This window comes from Hypanus sabinus, chromosome 27 (assembly GCF_030144855.1).
Source record: "Hypanus sabinus isolate sHypSab1 chromosome 27, sHypSab1.hap1, whole genome shotgun sequence".
In the NCBI taxonomy this organism is placed as follows: domain Eukaryota; kingdom Metazoa; phylum Chordata; class Chondrichthyes; order Myliobatiformes; family Dasyatidae; genus Hypanus; species Hypanus sabinus.
The window spans coordinates 29,755,071-29,773,555 of record NC_082732.1 but is presented as its reverse complement, the minus strand read 5'-3'; the positions used below and the strand labels follow the sequence as shown (position 1 = coordinate 29,773,555).

Sequence of the window (18,485 nt, the reverse complement as noted above, 5' to 3'; positions counted from 1 at the left end):
GTTATGGATTGCTGACATTTTGACAGTTCTGATTCAGGGTTTCATCCCAAAATGTTGACAATTCCTTCCCCTCTTTCCCCCCCATCACCACCACCTTGCCAAAGATGCTGCTCAACCCACTGTCCCTCCAGCAGATTGTTACCATTGTTGGAAATGCCAGCATTCTGGGAGAGCTTTTTAAATGGAGGCCATGACAGATTGCAACACACACAAAATGCTGGTGGAATGCAGTAGGTCAGGCAGCATCTATAGGGAGAAGTGCTGTCGACATTTTGGGCCGAGACCCTTTGTCAGGACTAACTGAAAGAAAAGATAGTAAGGGTCTCGGCCTGAAACGTTGACAGCGCTTCTCCCTATAGATGCTGCCTGACCTACTGCGTTCCTCCAGCATTTTGTGTGTGTGTTGCTTGAATTTCCAGCATCTGCAGATTTCCTTGTGTTTGCCGTGACTGATTGAATAACTTGAAATCTATAGGAGTTATCCCAGTGTCAGGGAACAACTCCATGAAGGTGAGGGATAGTTACACCTGTGTGACTGAGCCCAAACGTAGCATGGTATTATTGGTTTTGTTCAGGCTCCATCAAACCAAGTTATAAACTTTTGAGGGAAGAGAGCCATGGACATCCTGAAATGCTTCAAGTCAGTGGAGAACTTTTGAAATGTTATGATATAGTTATGATTTAGGAGACATAACCATCAATTTGCTCACCCAAAGATCCAAACCTAATTAAAGTCCAGATAAAATTTGTGTTTGGAGAGGTTGATTGAGGTTTGAATATTAGGTAACCTGGGAGTTCTGCTGTTCTTTAAACCCATGCCTCTCGAATAGATGTAAAATTTCCCATTCATAACTGTGACCACAGTAGTGTAGGTGCTGGCATGATTCTATTACTGCTCTGGGTGTTTCAGAGTTCATTTCTAATGAAATCTGCTAGGAGTTTGCACGTTCTCCCCGTGAACCATGTTGGTATTCTCCGGGTGCTCCGGTTTCCTCCCACAGTCCAAAGACGTACTGGTAGGTTAATTGGTCATTGTAAATTGCCTCGTGATTGGGTTAAGGTTGATCAGATTCGTCAGGCTTGCTGGGTTGGCTTGGCTCAAGGGGCTGGAGGGATCAAGTCTGCGCTGTATCTCTAAATAGATAAATACATTTGCTTGGGGAGGAAGTGAAGCTTGGGTTAATAGAGCTAAGCCACAAAGAAAAGGTTTGAACTCACAACTCTGACCCCAATGGATCCTCAGTTGTATTTGTGCTATTGCAGAGGAGGAGGTGGGGCTTGGAAGGCGACAAAGTTGTTCCGTGACTGTGTTGTGTGACTGAGCTGGGAGTATTGGGTTCCTGATAAGTTTCAGTCAGCCAAGTTTTAATCCATTGAATGCAAATAGTGGCAGTGTGATTTATGAGTCCCACCTGGTGTGGTTGCTGGTAAATATAACGCACCACATGAGGAGGTTGGCTATAAAGCTGCTGAGGTCCCATGCGCTCTGTAATCGCCTCTCGCTCTCTCTGATTTTTACAGATGATTTGATCCCCAGCCATCAGGATGGAACGGCCGAGCATAGTAACCCAGGCCTCTGTGTTGCCATTCTTTGACCCCAGTCACGCCCTTAACATCCTGCAGGGCATCAACGAGCTGCGGATAGAACGCAAGTTTTTTGACATGACCCTGTGGGTGGATGGCCAGGACTTCCCCTGTCACCGCACTGTGCTGGCAGCAGCCAGCCACTACTTCAAGGCCATGTTTGCCGGCCGGCTGAAGGAGAGCTATGCCGAGCGGGTGGAGCTGCATGGGGTGAAGGCCGAGATCCTAGGCCTACTGCTGGACTTCTCCTACACCGGCCAGGTGACTGTCACCCAGAGTAACGTGGAACCTCTGGCCCGGGCCGCCGACCTCTTCCAGTTCCACTCAGTGAAGGAGGCCTGCTGCGCCTACCTGGAGCGCCAGCTGGACGTGACCAACTGCCTGGAGATCCAGGAGTTCGCTGAGGCCTACGCCTGCCGGAGCCTGGCCGAGAGTGCCAAGAGCTTCATTCTGCGCCACATCATCGAGCTGTCAGAGGAGAAGGAGTTCGAGGCGCTGCCCCAGCGTCGGCTGCTCGAGTACCTGTCTGACGACAGGCTGCACGTCGACAAAGAGGAGGTGGCCTACCAACTGGCGCTGCGGTGGGTCAAGGCCGATCCCAAGCGCCGGCTGCGCTTCTGGCCCGAGCTCTTTGAGCATGTGCGTCTGCCCTTCATCCGCCGCTTCTACCTGCTGGCCTACGTAGAGAGCGACCCGCTTGTCTACTACTCCCCATTCTGTCTCAAGCTCATCCACCAGGCCCGGGCCTTTCAGTCGTCCGAGTACGACCGGCATGACTACCCGTGTGAGAGGATGAGGGCCCGCCCCTCCACTGGCCTGGCCGAGATACTGGTGGTGGTGGGCGGCTGCAACAAGGACTGTGACGAGCTGGTAACGGTGGATTGCTTCAACCCACAGACTGGCCAGTGGCGATACCTCGCTGAGTTCCCTGACCACCTGGCTGGTGGCTACAGCATCACTGCCTTTGGCAATGACATCTATGTAACAGGCAAGTATTCGCGTCTGGCCCAGCACTGTCCCAGAGGGCCTCAAGGCTAGCAAAGAACATTATTTCTGTCTCCATAGCAACACATGTAGGCTCATTTGATTCCCCCCACCCCCAACCCCGCCACCTATTCATTTAGGTCAGGATCCCACCTTGTGGGCTTGGAGGACCATATATTTTCTAATTCTGAGCAGGTGACCATTGACCCAGTTGTAGCCAGTTCTGAGATCACTGCGCGTGGGCAATTTCAGATGGCATCCAGTGCTAATCTGACAGCACACAATCCTACTGTGTACAAGATCCACGCGAGCGCTGAAGCAGGTTTGTACAGAGACTTGTCTTCGCCTCACTAACACCACAATCAGAGAGTCTGAGGATTACCCGCCACAGAGATCCTCTTCCACTTTATAGATTAAATATTAGTTTTATTTGTCATCAAAGCATAAAGAATCTATCCTCTCCTATTAGATCCCCTCTTCTCCAGCCCTGTATTTCACCAATCAACTTCCCTGCTCTTTACTTCACCCCTCCTCCTCCCAGTTTCACCCATCACCTTGTGTTTATCCCTCCCCTTCCCCCACCTTTTAAATCTACTCCTCAACTTTTGTTCTTCAGTCCTGCTGAAGGGTCTCAGCCCGAAACATCGACTGTACTCTCTTCCATAGATGCTGCCCTGCCTGTTAAGTTCCTCCAGCATGTTGTGTGTGTTGCTTGGATTTTCAGCATCTGCAGATTTTCTCTTTCTTGTGAGTGAAATGTCTTGTTGGTGTCAACATCCAGCACAGTCCTGGATGTGCCGAGGGCAGCCTGCAACTGTTGGCATGCTGCCAGTGCCACCATTGCATCCCAGAACTTACTAACCCTAACTTGTATGTCTTTGGAATGTGGGAGGGAACCAGAGCTCCCAGAGAAAACCCATGCAGTCACAGAACGTTCAAAATCCTTACAGATAGCGGCAGGAATTGAACTTTGATTGCTGACACTATAAAGCGTTATGCTATCCACTACACTACCATCCCGCTGTTTGTTTAGAGACTTGCTTCCGCTTGCTAAAGGTCCTGCCCTAACTTTGCCCACAGTCAGAGAGTCTGAGGATTACACGCCCTCGTGATACTCTCCCACTTCAATAAAGAGAAGAGACCTGCTTCCTTCAACTGCTCATACAGAGCCTGATGTTTAGTAGCTGATTAACATTGCAATCCCAGCATTTGACTCGTAACCCTTGTCTCCAACTAATAAAAATCTTACCTCAAACTACCTAGGAGCATAGAAGGTGATTATTGTCCCTGTGCTATGCCATTCGGAGAACTGTAGACATGTTCTGATCGAATATTAAAAGGCCTAGATAGAGAGGACGAGAGAGGATGTTTCCTATAGTGGGGGAGTCTAGAACCAGAGGGCACAGTCTCAATAGACGGATGCCAAAGGTTACAATGAGAAGATAGGAAAATGTGGTTGAGAGAGAAAATAAATCGGCCATGATCGAACAGTGAAGTCTCAATGGGCCAAATGGCCTAATTTTACTTCTATATCCCAGATTGTGTTGGTTTCCAGGGTTCATAATATTTCGGAGGAATTAAATTTCCATGATCAGCTGAATGAAAAGCCCTACCTTTATTTCACCCTGAATTTTATTAAGTCCATGTTCTTTGGTTTCCTCCCAAGCAGCAGAGCAGTTTCTCCTTTCTTACTCTATCAAGCTGGCCGGTGGTGTAGTGGCCGAGCTTTAATTGACACCGAAGCAAAATTTGTTTATGGAGGGAATAGAAAAGGTTCTATGAGCAGAAGCAGTTAGAGATTTAAGTTGAAGATTTTTTAGGAAAGGTTTTGATAGCTGTGTTTTCCTTTTTGCACCTTGTGGCACATTGGGCAGCATTTTTGCCCTTTCTGTAGCATTCGACTGTTTTTTACAAGGTCAAGTTGCTAGCTCAATGTGACACAGATGGAGAGCATGCAAGTAGCCAGCTAGATTCGAACTCGGGGCCATTTGCCTTAAAGTTCGGTGCTGATGCCACTACACCACCGGCCAGCTTGATAGAGTAAGAAAGGAGAAACTGCTCTGCTGCTTGGGAGGAAACCAAAGAACATGGACTTAATAAAATTGACAGGAGAACCAGAAACCAAGATGAGAATTTCTCCATTATGTAATTAAATATTCTGCTTCAGAACGTGTTGCTTTCAAATTGGGATTAGGGCATCAGGGCAATGAAAGCAAATTTAGTAGTAACTTTCAAAACCAAAATTTAGGTAAATTCTTGAAGAGGAACCATAGAGTCATAGAAATAGCCCATGTCAGATTATTATTCTGTTGAGTTCCATTGACCTGAACATAGACCATAGCCCTCCATTCCTCTCCCATCCATGTACTTATTAAAATTTATCTTAAAAGTTGAAATCATAGCCACATTTACCACTTATGCTGACAGCTCATTCTGCACTTGCACCGTCCTCTAAGTGAAGATGTTTTCCCTCGTGTTCCCCTTAAATATTTTACCTTTCATCCCTAACCCATGACCCCCAGTTTTAGGCTCACTCAACTTCAGTGGAAAGAGCCTGCTTGCTTTTACCCCCATCTATACCCTCTCAGAATTTTCTATAACTTGATCAAATATCCCCTCATTCTCCTACGCTCAAGAGGTGGAGGAAAGGTCACAGTCAGTGGGTAAAAAGTGAGTGGTAGTTCGAAAATGCTGTCTGACTATTTCTGTCCTCATTGCTTCAGTGCTCACTCCACATACAGATCATGCCATTGTGGTCAGGGCATGTGACTATCTTTACTCAGGGAATACAGTTTATTTTTGATCAGTAGCCAGCAATGAGACATGGTAAATTATCTTTTCACGGCCCAGATATGTATTACTTTCCCCAAATACTCACATGGCTGTGCTGGGAAATAGTTGGCTGAGTGTGTGGGGGTAATTTTTTGCTCCCACCTCCTCATCTGCTGAGGGTCCATTGTGTAGTATGCGGTGTTTGAACTTGGACCACCTGGGTTTGGTGGGGGGGGGGGGATGAGTCTGGGTTAAGAGTCAAACTGTGCTTGAAGGAAATCAAATCAATGATAAAACACATACTGCACCATGACCTTCTCTTCTGCAATGATGAGGCCACCAGCCCAACACCTTGTATTCCATCTGGGTAACCACCAACCTGCTGGACACTAACCTGGTAATTTTTCCCCTTCCCCCTTTCCTCTTTTTCTGTTTCCCACTCTGGCTTCCTGCTTACTACTTCTCTGCTCCTCAACTACCTATCACCTCCCCCTGATGCCCTTCCTCCTTCCCTTTCTCCCATGGTTCACTCTCCTCTCCTATCAGATTCCTCCTCCTTTAGTCCTTTACCTTTTCCACCTATCATCTTCCACCTCCTAACTTCACCCCTGTCCCCCACCCACCTGGCTTCATCTATCATTTAACGCACTTCTTCCCCTCCCCGACTTCCTTATTCTGGGCACTTCCTCCCTTTCCAGCCCTGATGAAGGGTCTCGGTCTGAAATATTGACAGATTACTCCCCTCCATAGATGCTGCCTCACCTGTTGAGTTCCTCCAGCGTCTTCTGTGTGTTAACTGTAGGAGACCACTGCGGTGCTGGAGTTAAACAGTCTGCCAAAGCAGCACAGACCTAAACTTACACCCCAAACTCATGACTCTGAGCTTGGGCTCGGACACTGACCATACTGAAGATTTCTAGTGCCTTGCCACGTCTGATTTCAACCAAGCTTCCTGTTGCTAATGGTTATTCAAACTTGGCACTAACTACCCTTTGTGTTTTTGGAAATGATCGGGGGTGGGGGTGTGAAGAACAAAGGGAGGTTCATTGACCCCAGTGAACGAGAGCAAGGAGTGGAAGGGAAGGAGTCCTGTTCACTGTGAGAAGAATGTTGAGCAACTGTTGAGATTGTTTTAAAATTGTGAGGATCAGTTGCCCTGGTTGGTGAGGTTGGTGAGACTCTTAGAGGAACCCCCCTTTACATGGAGAGTTGTTCATGAAGTAGTGATCCTTTAAAGTTTAAGGGGAAATGGATTAAACATTTAAAATGGAGAAAAGTACACAACTTGATAGAACAGTGAGATAAGCTGTAGATTTTTTAAAGCCATTCCACAGATTGGCCTCTTTGTGCTGCAGATCATCATTAATTCATCAAGTTTGGCTGTGATGTTTCCATGGTGATGCCCACAGAAAATTGTTGAGGGTGGAAGAAGGCAGAAAAAGTAATTCTTCAAAATGCTTTGCACATATTGAAGTTCCCCCCCCCCCCCCCTTATACTGGAGTTCTGCAGCAAATTTTTCACCGAACTCCCAAGCAGAAAAATGTGATTTTTTTTCTAAAAAGAATATTGGGCTTGGACACAAAATACTCTGCAGATGCTGGGGTCAAAGCAACACATGCAACATGCTGGAGGAACTCAGCGGGTCAGGCAGCATCTGTGGAAACGAGCAGTCAACGTTTCGGGCTGAGACCCTTCGTCAGGACTGAAGAGGGAGGGGGCAGGGGCCCTATAAAGAAGGTGGGGGGAGTGTGGGAAGGAGAAGGTTGGTGGGTGTCAGGTGAAAAACCAGTAAGGGGAAAGACCAAGGGGTGGGGGAGGGGATAGGCAGGAAAGGTGAAGAAGGAATGTAAGGGGAAAGCAGTATGGGTAGTAGAAGGAGGCGGAACCATGAGGGAGGTGATAGGCTTAGACATGTTGGGTGATTGCTAGGATACAAAGAATAATGACTTAATTTTTAATATCTACCCAAGATATTAATTGACCTTTGCTTTAACGTCTTACCCAAAAGCCAGCACCTGTGGCTTTGGAGCATTATATCAGCACCACACAATGGCAACACTGTAGCATAGCGGTTAGTGTACACTCAATTCCGCCACTGTTTGTAGGGGCTTGTACATTCTTATTGTGACTGCCTGGGTTTCCTCTTTGGCATCGTAGTCCCCTCCCACATTCCAAAGATGTACGGGTTAGTAGGTTAATTGGACACGTGTGTAATTGGGCAGCGCAGGCTCGTTGGGCCAGAAGAGCTTGATATTGTACTGTACCGGAAAATTTTAAAAATCAGCATTAAGCCTTCTTGGCAAACAGGATCTGACTCCCATTGAGTGCATTCTCTTGAGGCAGAAATGATTAATGGTTCTGTGGTGGGAAGGGACAGTTTTCGACTGTTACAACTTCATTGTGTTTATTTTTGTGTAATAGGTGGTTCTGATGGGACGTCATTATATGATTGTGTGTGGCGATACAATTCCAGTGTAAATGAGTGGACCGAAGTTTCACCTATGTTGCAAGCCCGTGAATACCACAGTTCCGTTGTGCTCAAGGGACACATATACATTCTCGCCCACGACAGCCTAGAACGCTACGATCACTCTGTGGACAGTTGGGAGGTCCTGCAGCCAATGCCATTCCCTATGGACAACTGCTCAAGCACGGCCTGCCGAGGCAAACTATACACCATTGGAACCCTTACTGGTGAGGAATCGATGGCAATTCAGTGCTACGACCCTGAGATTGACTTGTGGAGTATGGTGACGTGTGGCTCATTGCCTCCGTGGCTACTTGTACCAAAGATGGTGACTCTCAATGGATTAATATACTTTGTCCAGTAAGTTTGAAATGACTTGTGTTGTATGGAGTAAGGAGATTGTTAGTAAATTAGTGAATGAAGGAATTATGGAGGGCTAATTGGGAGGGAAGGACCAGATTGATACATATACTTAAATAAATTCAAGATTACTTATTTTAGCAAGAGGTATCAGCATGATGGACTAAATTGATGTCACCTTCTCCAGTGTTCTGAGGGTGGTAGCGATGATGTGATTTGCCCCCAATGACTATGTCTGAGAAGTTTCTTGTGGGTTTGAAGACCAGCATTGTGGTTAATCACTTTTCAGACTGTGACATGACTAAACACAACTTTCTCAGTATCCCTCCATGGAAGTGGGTGATGAAGTTTCACCTGGGGTTGCATCATTTATATTGTTCCTGTGAGTTCTTCCATGATTTCCTTTCCCTTCACCAGCACCACCAGCCCATTTCCCACATCAATGGAGCCCAGAGTTTCCCAGCTACAGCCTGTGACCCTTTCCTGCAACCAGGGTCAAAGCCAAGAAATTTGCTTATGTATTCCCTTCTACTTACTTCAGTTGAATTGGCCCGGAGGCTGGGGAAGGGTTGTCCTGGGGATTAGTTCTTCTTTGTGAGGAGAATGAACTTGCATTTTTATTGTCTTTCATGAGGGTAATTGGGTATTGAAGGGTGAGCTGTGAGGCTTATGGCTTGGGGATGGAAAATAGTTTTGTTCTATTTAAGTGTCTAAGGTGGAACGTGTGACTTAATGACTGTTTACCAAGACAACATTAACCAGTCTGCATTGGATCTGCAAGTAATTTGCCCCAACAACTGATGAAATTTTTATCCACAACTAAACAACTCTTGATTACTGTTATCGGTTTCTTTTTAATATCACAAGCTTCAGAGAATTTCCAACACAGTAAGAGCCATTGTACATGGGCTGATTTTTTTTCGAAAGGGCTATTCAAATATTTTCACCCTGAACTTCAGTCCTGCAGTGTGTTTATTCAATTCTCCTTGAAGCTGCCTTCATTTGACCAAGTATGGCATCAAAGTGCCCAAGCTAAAATAGGGTCAATGAGAACTGGGGGGGGAGCCCCTCCACTGGTTGGAATCATACCCGACACAAAGAAAGATGGTTGTGGTGGCTGGAGGTCAATCATCTCATCCTCAGGACATCACTACAGGAGTTCCTCAGGGAAGTGTCCTAGGACTAACCATCTTTAGTTGCTTCATCAATGACCTTCCTTCCATCACAAGGTCAAAAGTGGGGATGATCGCAAATGACTGCACAATGTTCTGCACCATTTGTGATTCCTCAGATAGTGAAACAGGACCTGGACAATATCCTAGTGACAAGTAACATTTCAGCCACATGTCAGGCAATGACCACCTCCAACAAGTGAGGCTCTAACCATCCTCCCTTGACATTCGGTGGCATCACCATCACTGAATCCCCTACTATCAACATTCTGGGGTTTACCATTGACAGGAAACTGAACTGGTCTAGCCATATAAACACCGTGGCTACCAGAATAGGTCAAAGGCTAGGAATCCTATGGCGTGTAACTCACCTCCTAACTCCCCAAAGCCTGCCCACCATCTACAAGGCTCAGGTCAGGAGTGTAACGGAATACTCGCCACTCACCTGGATGAGTGCAGTTCCATTAACACTCAAGAAGTTTGACACCACCAGTACAAGGCAACACACTTGATTGATACCTCTTCCACAAGCATCCAATCACTCCACCATCGACGAACAGTTGCAGCAGTGTGTACTATCTACAAGATGCACTGCAGCAACATGACAAAGTTCTTAAGGCAGCACTTTCCAGACCCATGACCACCACCATGTAGAAGGGACAGCAGAAATCTGGGAACACCACCACTTGGAAATCCTCCTCTCAAGTCATCAGCCTGACTTGGAAACATATTGGAAATCATGGAATTCCCTCCCTTACAGCACTGTGGGTGTGCCTGCACCTGAGGGACTGCAGCGGTTCAAGAAGGCAGCTCATCACCACCTTCTCAAGGGCATCTAGGGTTGGGCAATAAATGCTGGCTTAGCTGGCAACGCCCACATCCCGTAAATGATTAAATTTTAAAAAACGCTGCTTCTGCCACACTGTCAGTGGCTTCCAGATCATAATTATTTGTCATTAAGTAAGAAGTATGTTTCCCTGAAGTAACACACAGCTCTTTCTGACACACAACTACTCTGTAAACAAGTGGGTCTGAGAGACAGAAGCAGCAACTGTCTGGAATATGATCACGTTGCTTACTGCGTGAGTTCTGATTTAGATCAACATTTTTGGTAGTTCACCTTCCCCACCCAACTCCCCAGTTTGGCTTCAGCATGGCTACTGACTATTAAAGTGTACGTAAGTATGGATGGGTTTTTGAATCGCAAAAGGGGTGGCGAACAGGGAGGTGGGATTACTTCCAAGTCTGTGCTTGATATCCACACTCGCCTGAAGGAGGACACCAGTGTTTGTCCTTGCTTCAATGACAGTACTGAGACCATTTGTTGCTACTTCGGTAGATGTTTTAAACAGCCTGGAAGTGAGCAGATCCTGCATCTATTATCTACGTGAGGTAAAACCCCCCCCCCCCCAAGTGGTGCCTCTTAAACTAATAGAAGTATATAAAGATATTCTTAATGGTTCAACATTAGCACGTTTGATTGACAACTTTAATACCAGTATTTATTATTATAGGGTAAATGGATATTGGGTTTGTGAACAATAGTGGAAGCCAAGAGTATCACGTGAGGGAATTGTGTCTGACTGAGATCCTGAGCTGCTAATATTAACCCCGCAGCGAGTATCACTAATTCTGTTTTAATTACTTCATTTTTGTTCATGGAAACTTCCTGTGAGCAATTGACTGCCACTTTGATTGTTGCAAAATACAGACATTAATTAAGCTCTATTAATTGGTATTCTTGAGATTGTGGAAGATGCCAAATAATTCCAAGTGCTGGAGGGAAAAGAAATATTTGACAGCCATTTAAAAAAAAAAAAAAAAAATTGGGGTATCTGTTTGAGGATGCATATTCTGTTTGAAATTGTACTTGTGTTGAGTGGTGGATCGGCTGATGGTTCATTGATTTTATTAAAGACCGACTATTCCTCTTTCTCCTCAGGGATGACTCTGCAGAGGTTGATGTGTATAACCCAACCAAGAATGAATGGGACAAGATCCCACCCATGAATCAGGTACAAGTGGAATAGGGGAGAATGTTCAGCAATAATCTTTGTTCATCTGGTTTGCAGTGATGGTTGGTGTCTGTAGAATCTGTCAAGTTTGGATCTGAGGTCTGGGAATATAGTGGGAAAGGTGGAAATATAGGAGAGGCCAAGAGGGTGGGAATGAGAGGAGCTACTGATTCAATTGGAATGAGCTCCTTAGACAGGGCAGGACAATAGAGGAAATTAGAAAATGAGGATGAGTTTGCAAGACATGGAGTGGCTTAGTTACAGTGATCCTCTGAACATCCAATTCTGAGAAATTTGTTCCATTTCCCTACACTATTGAGTATGCTGAGTCTTGGTTTTTCTTTTACCCCAGGTCCACGTTGGGGGAAGTGTAGCTGCCCTGGGAGGAAAGCTGATTGTCTCTGGAGGCTATGATAACACCTTTGAATTATCTGACGTAGTTGAGGCCTACGATTTTCAGACTGGCTCCTGGACGATTTTGGGTCACCTTCCTCAACCTACCTTCTGGCACGGGTCTGTCAGCATTTTCCGACAGTTCATGCCCACTGCCCGGGTCTCCTTCGAAGGAACTGCCAATGACAACCAGAACAATGAAATAAACAGTCTAAATCTGGCCCGGTATCGGAGGAATCTTCACAATGAGAACCTCCGCCTTTTGCACTGATCACATTGGAATGAAGGCTCAGACATGTACAGTGAAAGCTGCTCTGGCATCCTCAAATCAGCTGGCTGCCTCCAACTTCCAAAAGATTGCCAATAAGTAGTGAACTGTTTAGTGTCAACTTAGTGACTGTCTTTCCTTATTTCATTTAAAAATTGTCCTTGTTGTCACCATCAGCAGTCACTGGTCTGACCGAATTTGGTTTGCTAATATTCCCTGGGTTCTCTAGCATTGACTGCTGGCTTGATTTGTCATTTGGGTTTCACTAAAAATAGGAAGATACAAGTTTTGTCTTCCTGGACTTCTTATCAATTATCACTTGTTATAAAGCATTGGTTAAGAAAGAAAATTTGCTTTATATAGCTCCAGATGATATCCAGTTAAAGCTTCACTTGCAATCAATTTACTTTTGAAGTTCAACAATGTTGAAAAATGAAGGAACCATGCTGTGCATAGCAGAAACCATGAACAGGAATGTGGATAATTATTTATTTTAATGATAATGCTTGAAGGAGAGATATTGGGGTGATAGGACATTGAAGAAAACACCAGTAATCAGGGAGATGAAATCATTGTGTAATGCTCTGAGAAAAGGAACATAATTACTTTTTTTTTCTAATATGAAATCGATTCTAAGTCATACAAATCAGACAACATTCATAATACCAGAGTTTGAGTAGGTCAAAAACTGAGGGCTTGCTTTTGCAATGATCTCTAGACCAAGCTTCTAAAATGGCTAATGTTGTCATCAAATTCCAGGGCTGCTGTTGCTGGGCTGGCTGTGAGGATAAATTAGAAAGTGCAACTACCGTAAAACTTAAATAGTTTGGAAATCCCAGTGTTTGACAACTGGGTCGCTGGATGCTCATTCCTATGCTTCCTACAAATACACATGAATCCTGATTTCCATGCTCCCTTTAAATTTAGTGTTTGCTGGAAATTTTATAACTAAAGTGTAAAAGGAGAATTAAAAGTGTCTTTGAATATAAATTGAAATACTAATCAGTAGTTCAAAAAAATCTGCCAGTTCAGCACCACTTAAGTCCCTAGTATGCTGGTTTAACAGAACTCTAATTCTGGCACAAGAATTATGAGATGATTGGCCTCTTAATGTACTTTGATTCTGTGAATGCAAAAGACAACAGATGATCTGTCACATGGCATTGCAGATGCTATTTAAAAACGTCACTTGGTGTAAAACACTATCAGGTGCTGGACTCTTCAGTGAAGCTGCATGTTCCAGTGGGATCCTACTGTAAGTTTAAAACCAAACTTATTGTGTGGGGATGGGCAAATAGAGGCAGAACACAGCTTAATATTGGGTACATTCAGTTTAGGCTTTGGCCTTATACTGCAACTGTTGAACAGATTAGTGATATTTACTTGAAAGTGTTGTCAGTTTTGTTGGCTTTTGAAAAGATCTTGTTAAATTCAGTACAACACTGTGTGACCCTGAGCAGTGGAAACTGTGAAGGTGTCAGTTCCATCTTCTGTCTGATGCCCCCCATGATCCACCAGCTTCCTGTGATTGACTGTTGAAAGACCTGGATTCGTATCAGACCTTTCATAACCTAGGAAATATGAAAAGCACTTTATAGTAACCTAGTACATTTTGAATTGTTAAGCAGGGCAATAACTTGGGCAACTGATTTGTGCAGACAAGATTTCACAAATTACCCAATTAATCATTTGCAGTTTGTTGATGAATGTGTGACACCAGATGCAGGTGTGAAAATGGGAAGTGATTTGAGCTACATATGTTTTTCTAAACATCAGAAGAATTTTAGTAGTGATGGTATTTTTTAATATGGCAACAATAAGAGCATGAACTATTGCTCACCCAGTCAGAAATGGGAACCATTGATACTAAGAGCTATTGAACAGGAATTAAAGGACTCCAGGCAGACTTCACCAACAGTCCTTTTAAAGTACTGTCTTTTTGTATTTTAAGGTTGAATCTGATTAGATGAAGTTCTGAGTGAATCTTGAGATTGTATTCCCCAATTCTAAATTCTGTACCCTCACTCAAATGGTGATATGGAATCTTTTAATTTGCCTCAGTTTCCCCATAGTCCTCAATCCCCCCCAACAGTTTACCACCCAAATTGAGAAGGACAGAATCTGCTTTTGGCTTGTCCCAGATTATCTCCTCTTGAGTGGAATGGATGGGGTACTTGCATTAATATTTATAAAGTAGTGGAAATAACGAGAGTGCAATTAAATATTTCAGTTTGGAATAAATCACAAAATGAAACATTTTGTCTAGCTGTTTGCAAAAAGTAATGTTGTGGATAATTTAGTGATATGAACACAACGTGAAACAAATTTGCTGGAAGCAGTATTCTGTCCATTTATTTGGAAGGATGTCAATGTGTAAGAGTTTTGCTCATCTGTCTCTCATTCCTAAAGGCACTGCCTCTTTCTGGGTTACGATTTGAGGCCCTATTTTCCAATCATCCATTATTTCTCTCAGTCAACTTAACTTACCAATACTTACATGAAAATAGAGCAAGTCATTTGATCACAGTTGGAACTGAGATATCCTCCCTTATGAACTGTAATCAGGAGTTTTGTTTTATCCTTCCTCCTTAGATTGGAGTACTGAAGCCAAGAGTAGTCCCACAGCCTGGTGGCTGAGGTGAGATAGTGGAACCTGTGCCTTTGCTGGTTCAGAGTTCAGCTCAGGTGGAGAAACTTTCTTGAAGATTTTTTTTAAACTTTGAATTACAATATTATTATTTTATATATTGAAGAGAAATGAACACTTGAGGAACTTAATACAGTTGCCTTTCAAAATCTCTGGCCTTTGCTGTGAGTTTTGAGCACTATTTCCTGGTTTTATCTTGAGTTTTCAGTGTGTATTGTTGAAGTGCAGTGAATTGTTGTATATACATGCAGTTTATATTGAAGTTACACTATACAAATTCCACTAAATAAAATGTTTATGCTTCAAACTTGACAGTGTTTTACACTTTGGCATTTAGTTATCATTAAATTTTGAGTCTTTGTCCTTCTCAGTGTGAGTTTTAATGGTGGTGGGTGAAGATTGTGAAACATATGGAGCAGTCCTAAAGACCATTGCCAATTAAATAATACTGTTCAGTTCAAATGATAAGTAAATGAATGCTGAGGTCTCCTGTTGCATTGATATTGTATCTTAGCTGTCAAGCTTTTTCCATACAACAGATTCCCCCTCTCTATGCAGCTGCTGAACCCAAAGGAACAGCAGAGACTGCTGCAGTTTGGCACTAGTGTGTCACAGGAGTTGCCAGTCAGTGTTGATTCCAGCTCTGGATTTTTCCTTAGGATTTACTCCTGAAGCTTCCCCATGCATGGGTATAGCCACAAGGCAATGGAGATTCGAGATCATATCTCCTAGTTGAGCTGCCAACCACAGCTGATGAACCCCAGCTGCATTTAATAATTCATACAAACTTGAATATGCTACCAGTATTCATTTTGCTGTACATTTCAGTCTTAATTGTCTTGATTATTCCTTTCAATCTCAAATTTATCTTGAATAAATCTTTAAGTGAATGAATCTAATGCACCTGTGACAAATATCCAGAATTTGTCAACTTTTTGTGAACCTTAAGTATTTAGATTAGATTAGATACTTTATTCATCCCCAAGGGGAAATTCAACATTTGTCCCATACACTTATTGTAGCAAAACTAATTACATACAGTATTTAACTCGGTATAATATGATATACATCTAAAATCACCCTCCCAAAAAGCATTAATAAATGGCTTTTAAAAAATTCTTAATTTTTTTTAAGATTTTGTTGTTTGTCACTTAACTTGCTGCCACTTGCAGTATATTTATCTTAAAGTTTGGTTCTTCTGACAGCTAATTCCAAATTTGGTTAAGTAATTGGCATCAAATTTATACAAGATAACTACAACCCATCTTTAATTATTTCCTAATAGTTAAAGATTAATTATTTCTGTTTTATTGGGCTTGCTTCCTGTCCTGGTGTTTGTAGTTCAAAGACAAGACAAGTAGATGGCAGCAACATTCATTTAGGACTTCGGTCAAGTTAAAAAGCATCAGGTGCAGTAGCTGCAATAACTTGCCTTTAACATTCATCATTACACACTTTAACAGGGTCACAAGATGAAAGGTGGCCAGGTAGCCCTAATTTCCGAAGGGATTCCAAAGACTGTCTACAAGGTGCAATTGTTAATGGTTTGGGCGGTGCTATTATAGTTGACTGGTCAGCTATTATTCTGTATAGGCATAATAAGTTACAAGAGTAGTACATTAGATTTAAAGCGTCTTTCTCAGTGCTGGTTTAATAATCACATCCACTTTTGGTATTTGGCTTGGGTGATATTTATCCCTAAACCAGGTCTGGGATTCTGGCCAAATTACTATTGTACTTCTCAATTTAAAATAGCAAAAAATATGCTAAAGTGTTTTACAACCAATATAAAAATAATTTTAAAATTTATATTTTTTTAGTGATATTCCTTGTTAAGTTGAATAATGTGCTCAGTAATGATTGTATGTCATGAACTTAGACCTCACACTTTAACAATAATATATCTTCAATAGTGAACAATTCCCTGACTTTTGACTGGAGTGGTGCCCAAGTTTTGGACTATTGGTTGAAAGGAGATTTCTCATTGAAGAGAGTGCTATTAAGTTAATGAAAGTGCAAAGAAGGTTGTCAACGAATGCTTAAAAACTCAACTTTTATTTACATTCTTTATATAAAAAGTCAATTTTTAGATCATTACTACAATAACAGTTCCTTATATCTCAACTATGGTAATCTCTTCTACACAAGGGTCTGTTCCACTGACCGTTGGCATCACATTGTCCAAGAATCGCTGAACAGAGAGGTCTCTGGTTTCTGTGTTCTCACTGGTTGTCTCTTTTGCAGCTGTGGGAGGAGGAACCTCAAGCAGGCCAGTCACCTGTGGAGTCATGCTTGCCTCGACATCTCCCTCCCTCTCATTGGGAATGATGAGATTCCGGAGCCTTCGCTGACGGGGACTGTAGTTTTCCACTCTCCCGTGTATGTCCATGTGTCTCCTCAAGTGAGCCTACATTCAGGCAAAATCAGCACTCAGCAGCAAACCAAAATTTTTAAAAATTACTCATTTACAGTGCCTTTATGGCAAGATGTCTTGAGATACTTTACAAGTAAAGATCAAAATTAAATCATAAGATATTAGGACAAACCACTAAAAGCTAAGTTGGTAGGTGCAAAAAAAAACTAGGTGGCAGTTTAAAGTGTAGTGAAAGGAGAGGGCAGAGAAAATCCAAGATAAGACTGGAAGTTTGGAAGTAAAGCCAGCCAAGACAGAGAGAGGAAAAAGATCAGATATAAAAACAGAAAATGTTGGAATCACTCAACAGAGCAATAAAAGTTCAATATGGAAATGTTAGCTGTTCCTCTTCTACAGATGCTGCCTGACCCGCTGTATTTTAAGCATTTTTTAATTTTGGAATTCCATCATCAGCAGCTTTCCTTTATTTACCAAAGAAAAGAACTGGTTGGTTTTGAATGAGATGTGGGGCCAGGACCAAAGATGACTACCTGTACAGCAGCCTAAAGGGAAAACAGCAAGAATTTTGAGAAAAGTTCTTCCTTTCTGAGACTGCAAGTCATCCCATTTTATGGGAGTACTTTTTGCTTTTGATTTCTGACCAGACATCTTTCAGATGTTCTGGGACACAAGCACCCTGTTTACTGCTGCTGAGCTCAATTTCTGATGAGCATCCAAGTAGTTTCTGAGGTAAATATGTTTATAACTATAGCAAAAAGACAGGAAACAATCTATGGCTTATGCCCCACACAAGTCTCTCCAATCCTTCTGTTTATCAGCTTCTGCTTTCTCCCTCATGACTAGCTAGCTTCCCATTAAACGAATACCTCTCTTCCATTCAGGCTGCTAAATGTGCCTATGAGTTTCACAGTGCTTGGTTCTTCCCTACATAACAATGAGATCACACCGCTGGAGTCAACAAAATAGGATTACTTGAACAACTACTGCTATAAAACGCAGTGGAGGGCTCACCTGTCGGGTGAATTTATATCCACATTCACTGCACTCGAATTTCCTCACCCCCTTGTGTCTTCCAATATGAACGCGCAACTGATCTATGGCTGGAACAAAGGAACAGGGCGTCAATTAAACAGCGTCAACACTAACCTACTGCCTCTGCTTCAGAAGACCAAATTTCCCATCAGCAAAATTCCCCAAAATGTTTTTCCTTTTCCTTTCTGAAAGTGCCTGGATATGGCGGTTAGTGCTCTATAGATGCTATATATGCTCCCTACCCAGTCATGCTTGGATGCAAGAGGTTATTCACTCATGGGTAAGTATTGAAGGGCTTTGTAACTTTTTTCTTCCAACATTCCTGGATTAAGAGTTCTTATCCTTTATGTATCTTTTCCTTTTTTATCCTGGACCTTTACTTTCTGAACAGAGAGCAGTGTTTAAAAAGCTGCCAC

The 18,485-nt window shown here is 43.0% G+C and overlaps 2 protein-coding genes across 7 annotated transcripts in view; one reads left to right on the top strand and one right to left on the bottom strand.

Annotated features, from left to right (window-relative positions):
* Positions 1-14,975, top strand: part of klhl21 (kelch-like family member 21) — a 40,731-nt gene extending 25,756 nt beyond the window's left edge. For all 6 annotated transcript variants that reach the window (XM_059952138.1, XM_059952143.1, XM_059952140.1 and 3 more), the window contains 4 exons: positions 1,522-2,572; positions 7,763-8,168; positions 11,283-11,355; positions 11,708-14,975. In XM_059952138.1, the coding sequence (XP_059808121.1) occupies positions 1,546-2,572; positions 7,763-8,168; positions 11,283-11,355; positions 11,708-12,019 (1,818 nt within the window). In that variant the 5' untranslated portion in view covers positions 1,522-1,545 and the 3' untranslated portion in view covers positions 12,020-14,975. The remainder of the gene's footprint in view (positions 1-1,521; positions 2,573-7,762; positions 8,169-11,282; positions 11,356-11,707) is intronic.
* A 1,738-nt stretch (positions 14,976-16,713) lies between these two features.
* zbtb48 (zinc finger and BTB domain containing 48) overlaps positions 16,714-18,485 on the bottom strand; it is a 30,133-nt gene continuing 28,361 nt past the window's right edge. Inside the window, exons 9-10 of the mRNA XM_059952131.1 lie at positions 18,049-18,137; positions 16,714-17,070 (exon numbers count right to left, since the gene is read on the bottom strand). Coding sequence (XP_059808114.1) covers positions 16,777-17,070; positions 18,049-18,137 — 383 coding nt within the window. The 3' untranslated portion in view covers positions 16,714-16,776. The remainder of the gene's footprint in view (positions 17,071-18,048; positions 18,138-18,485) is intronic.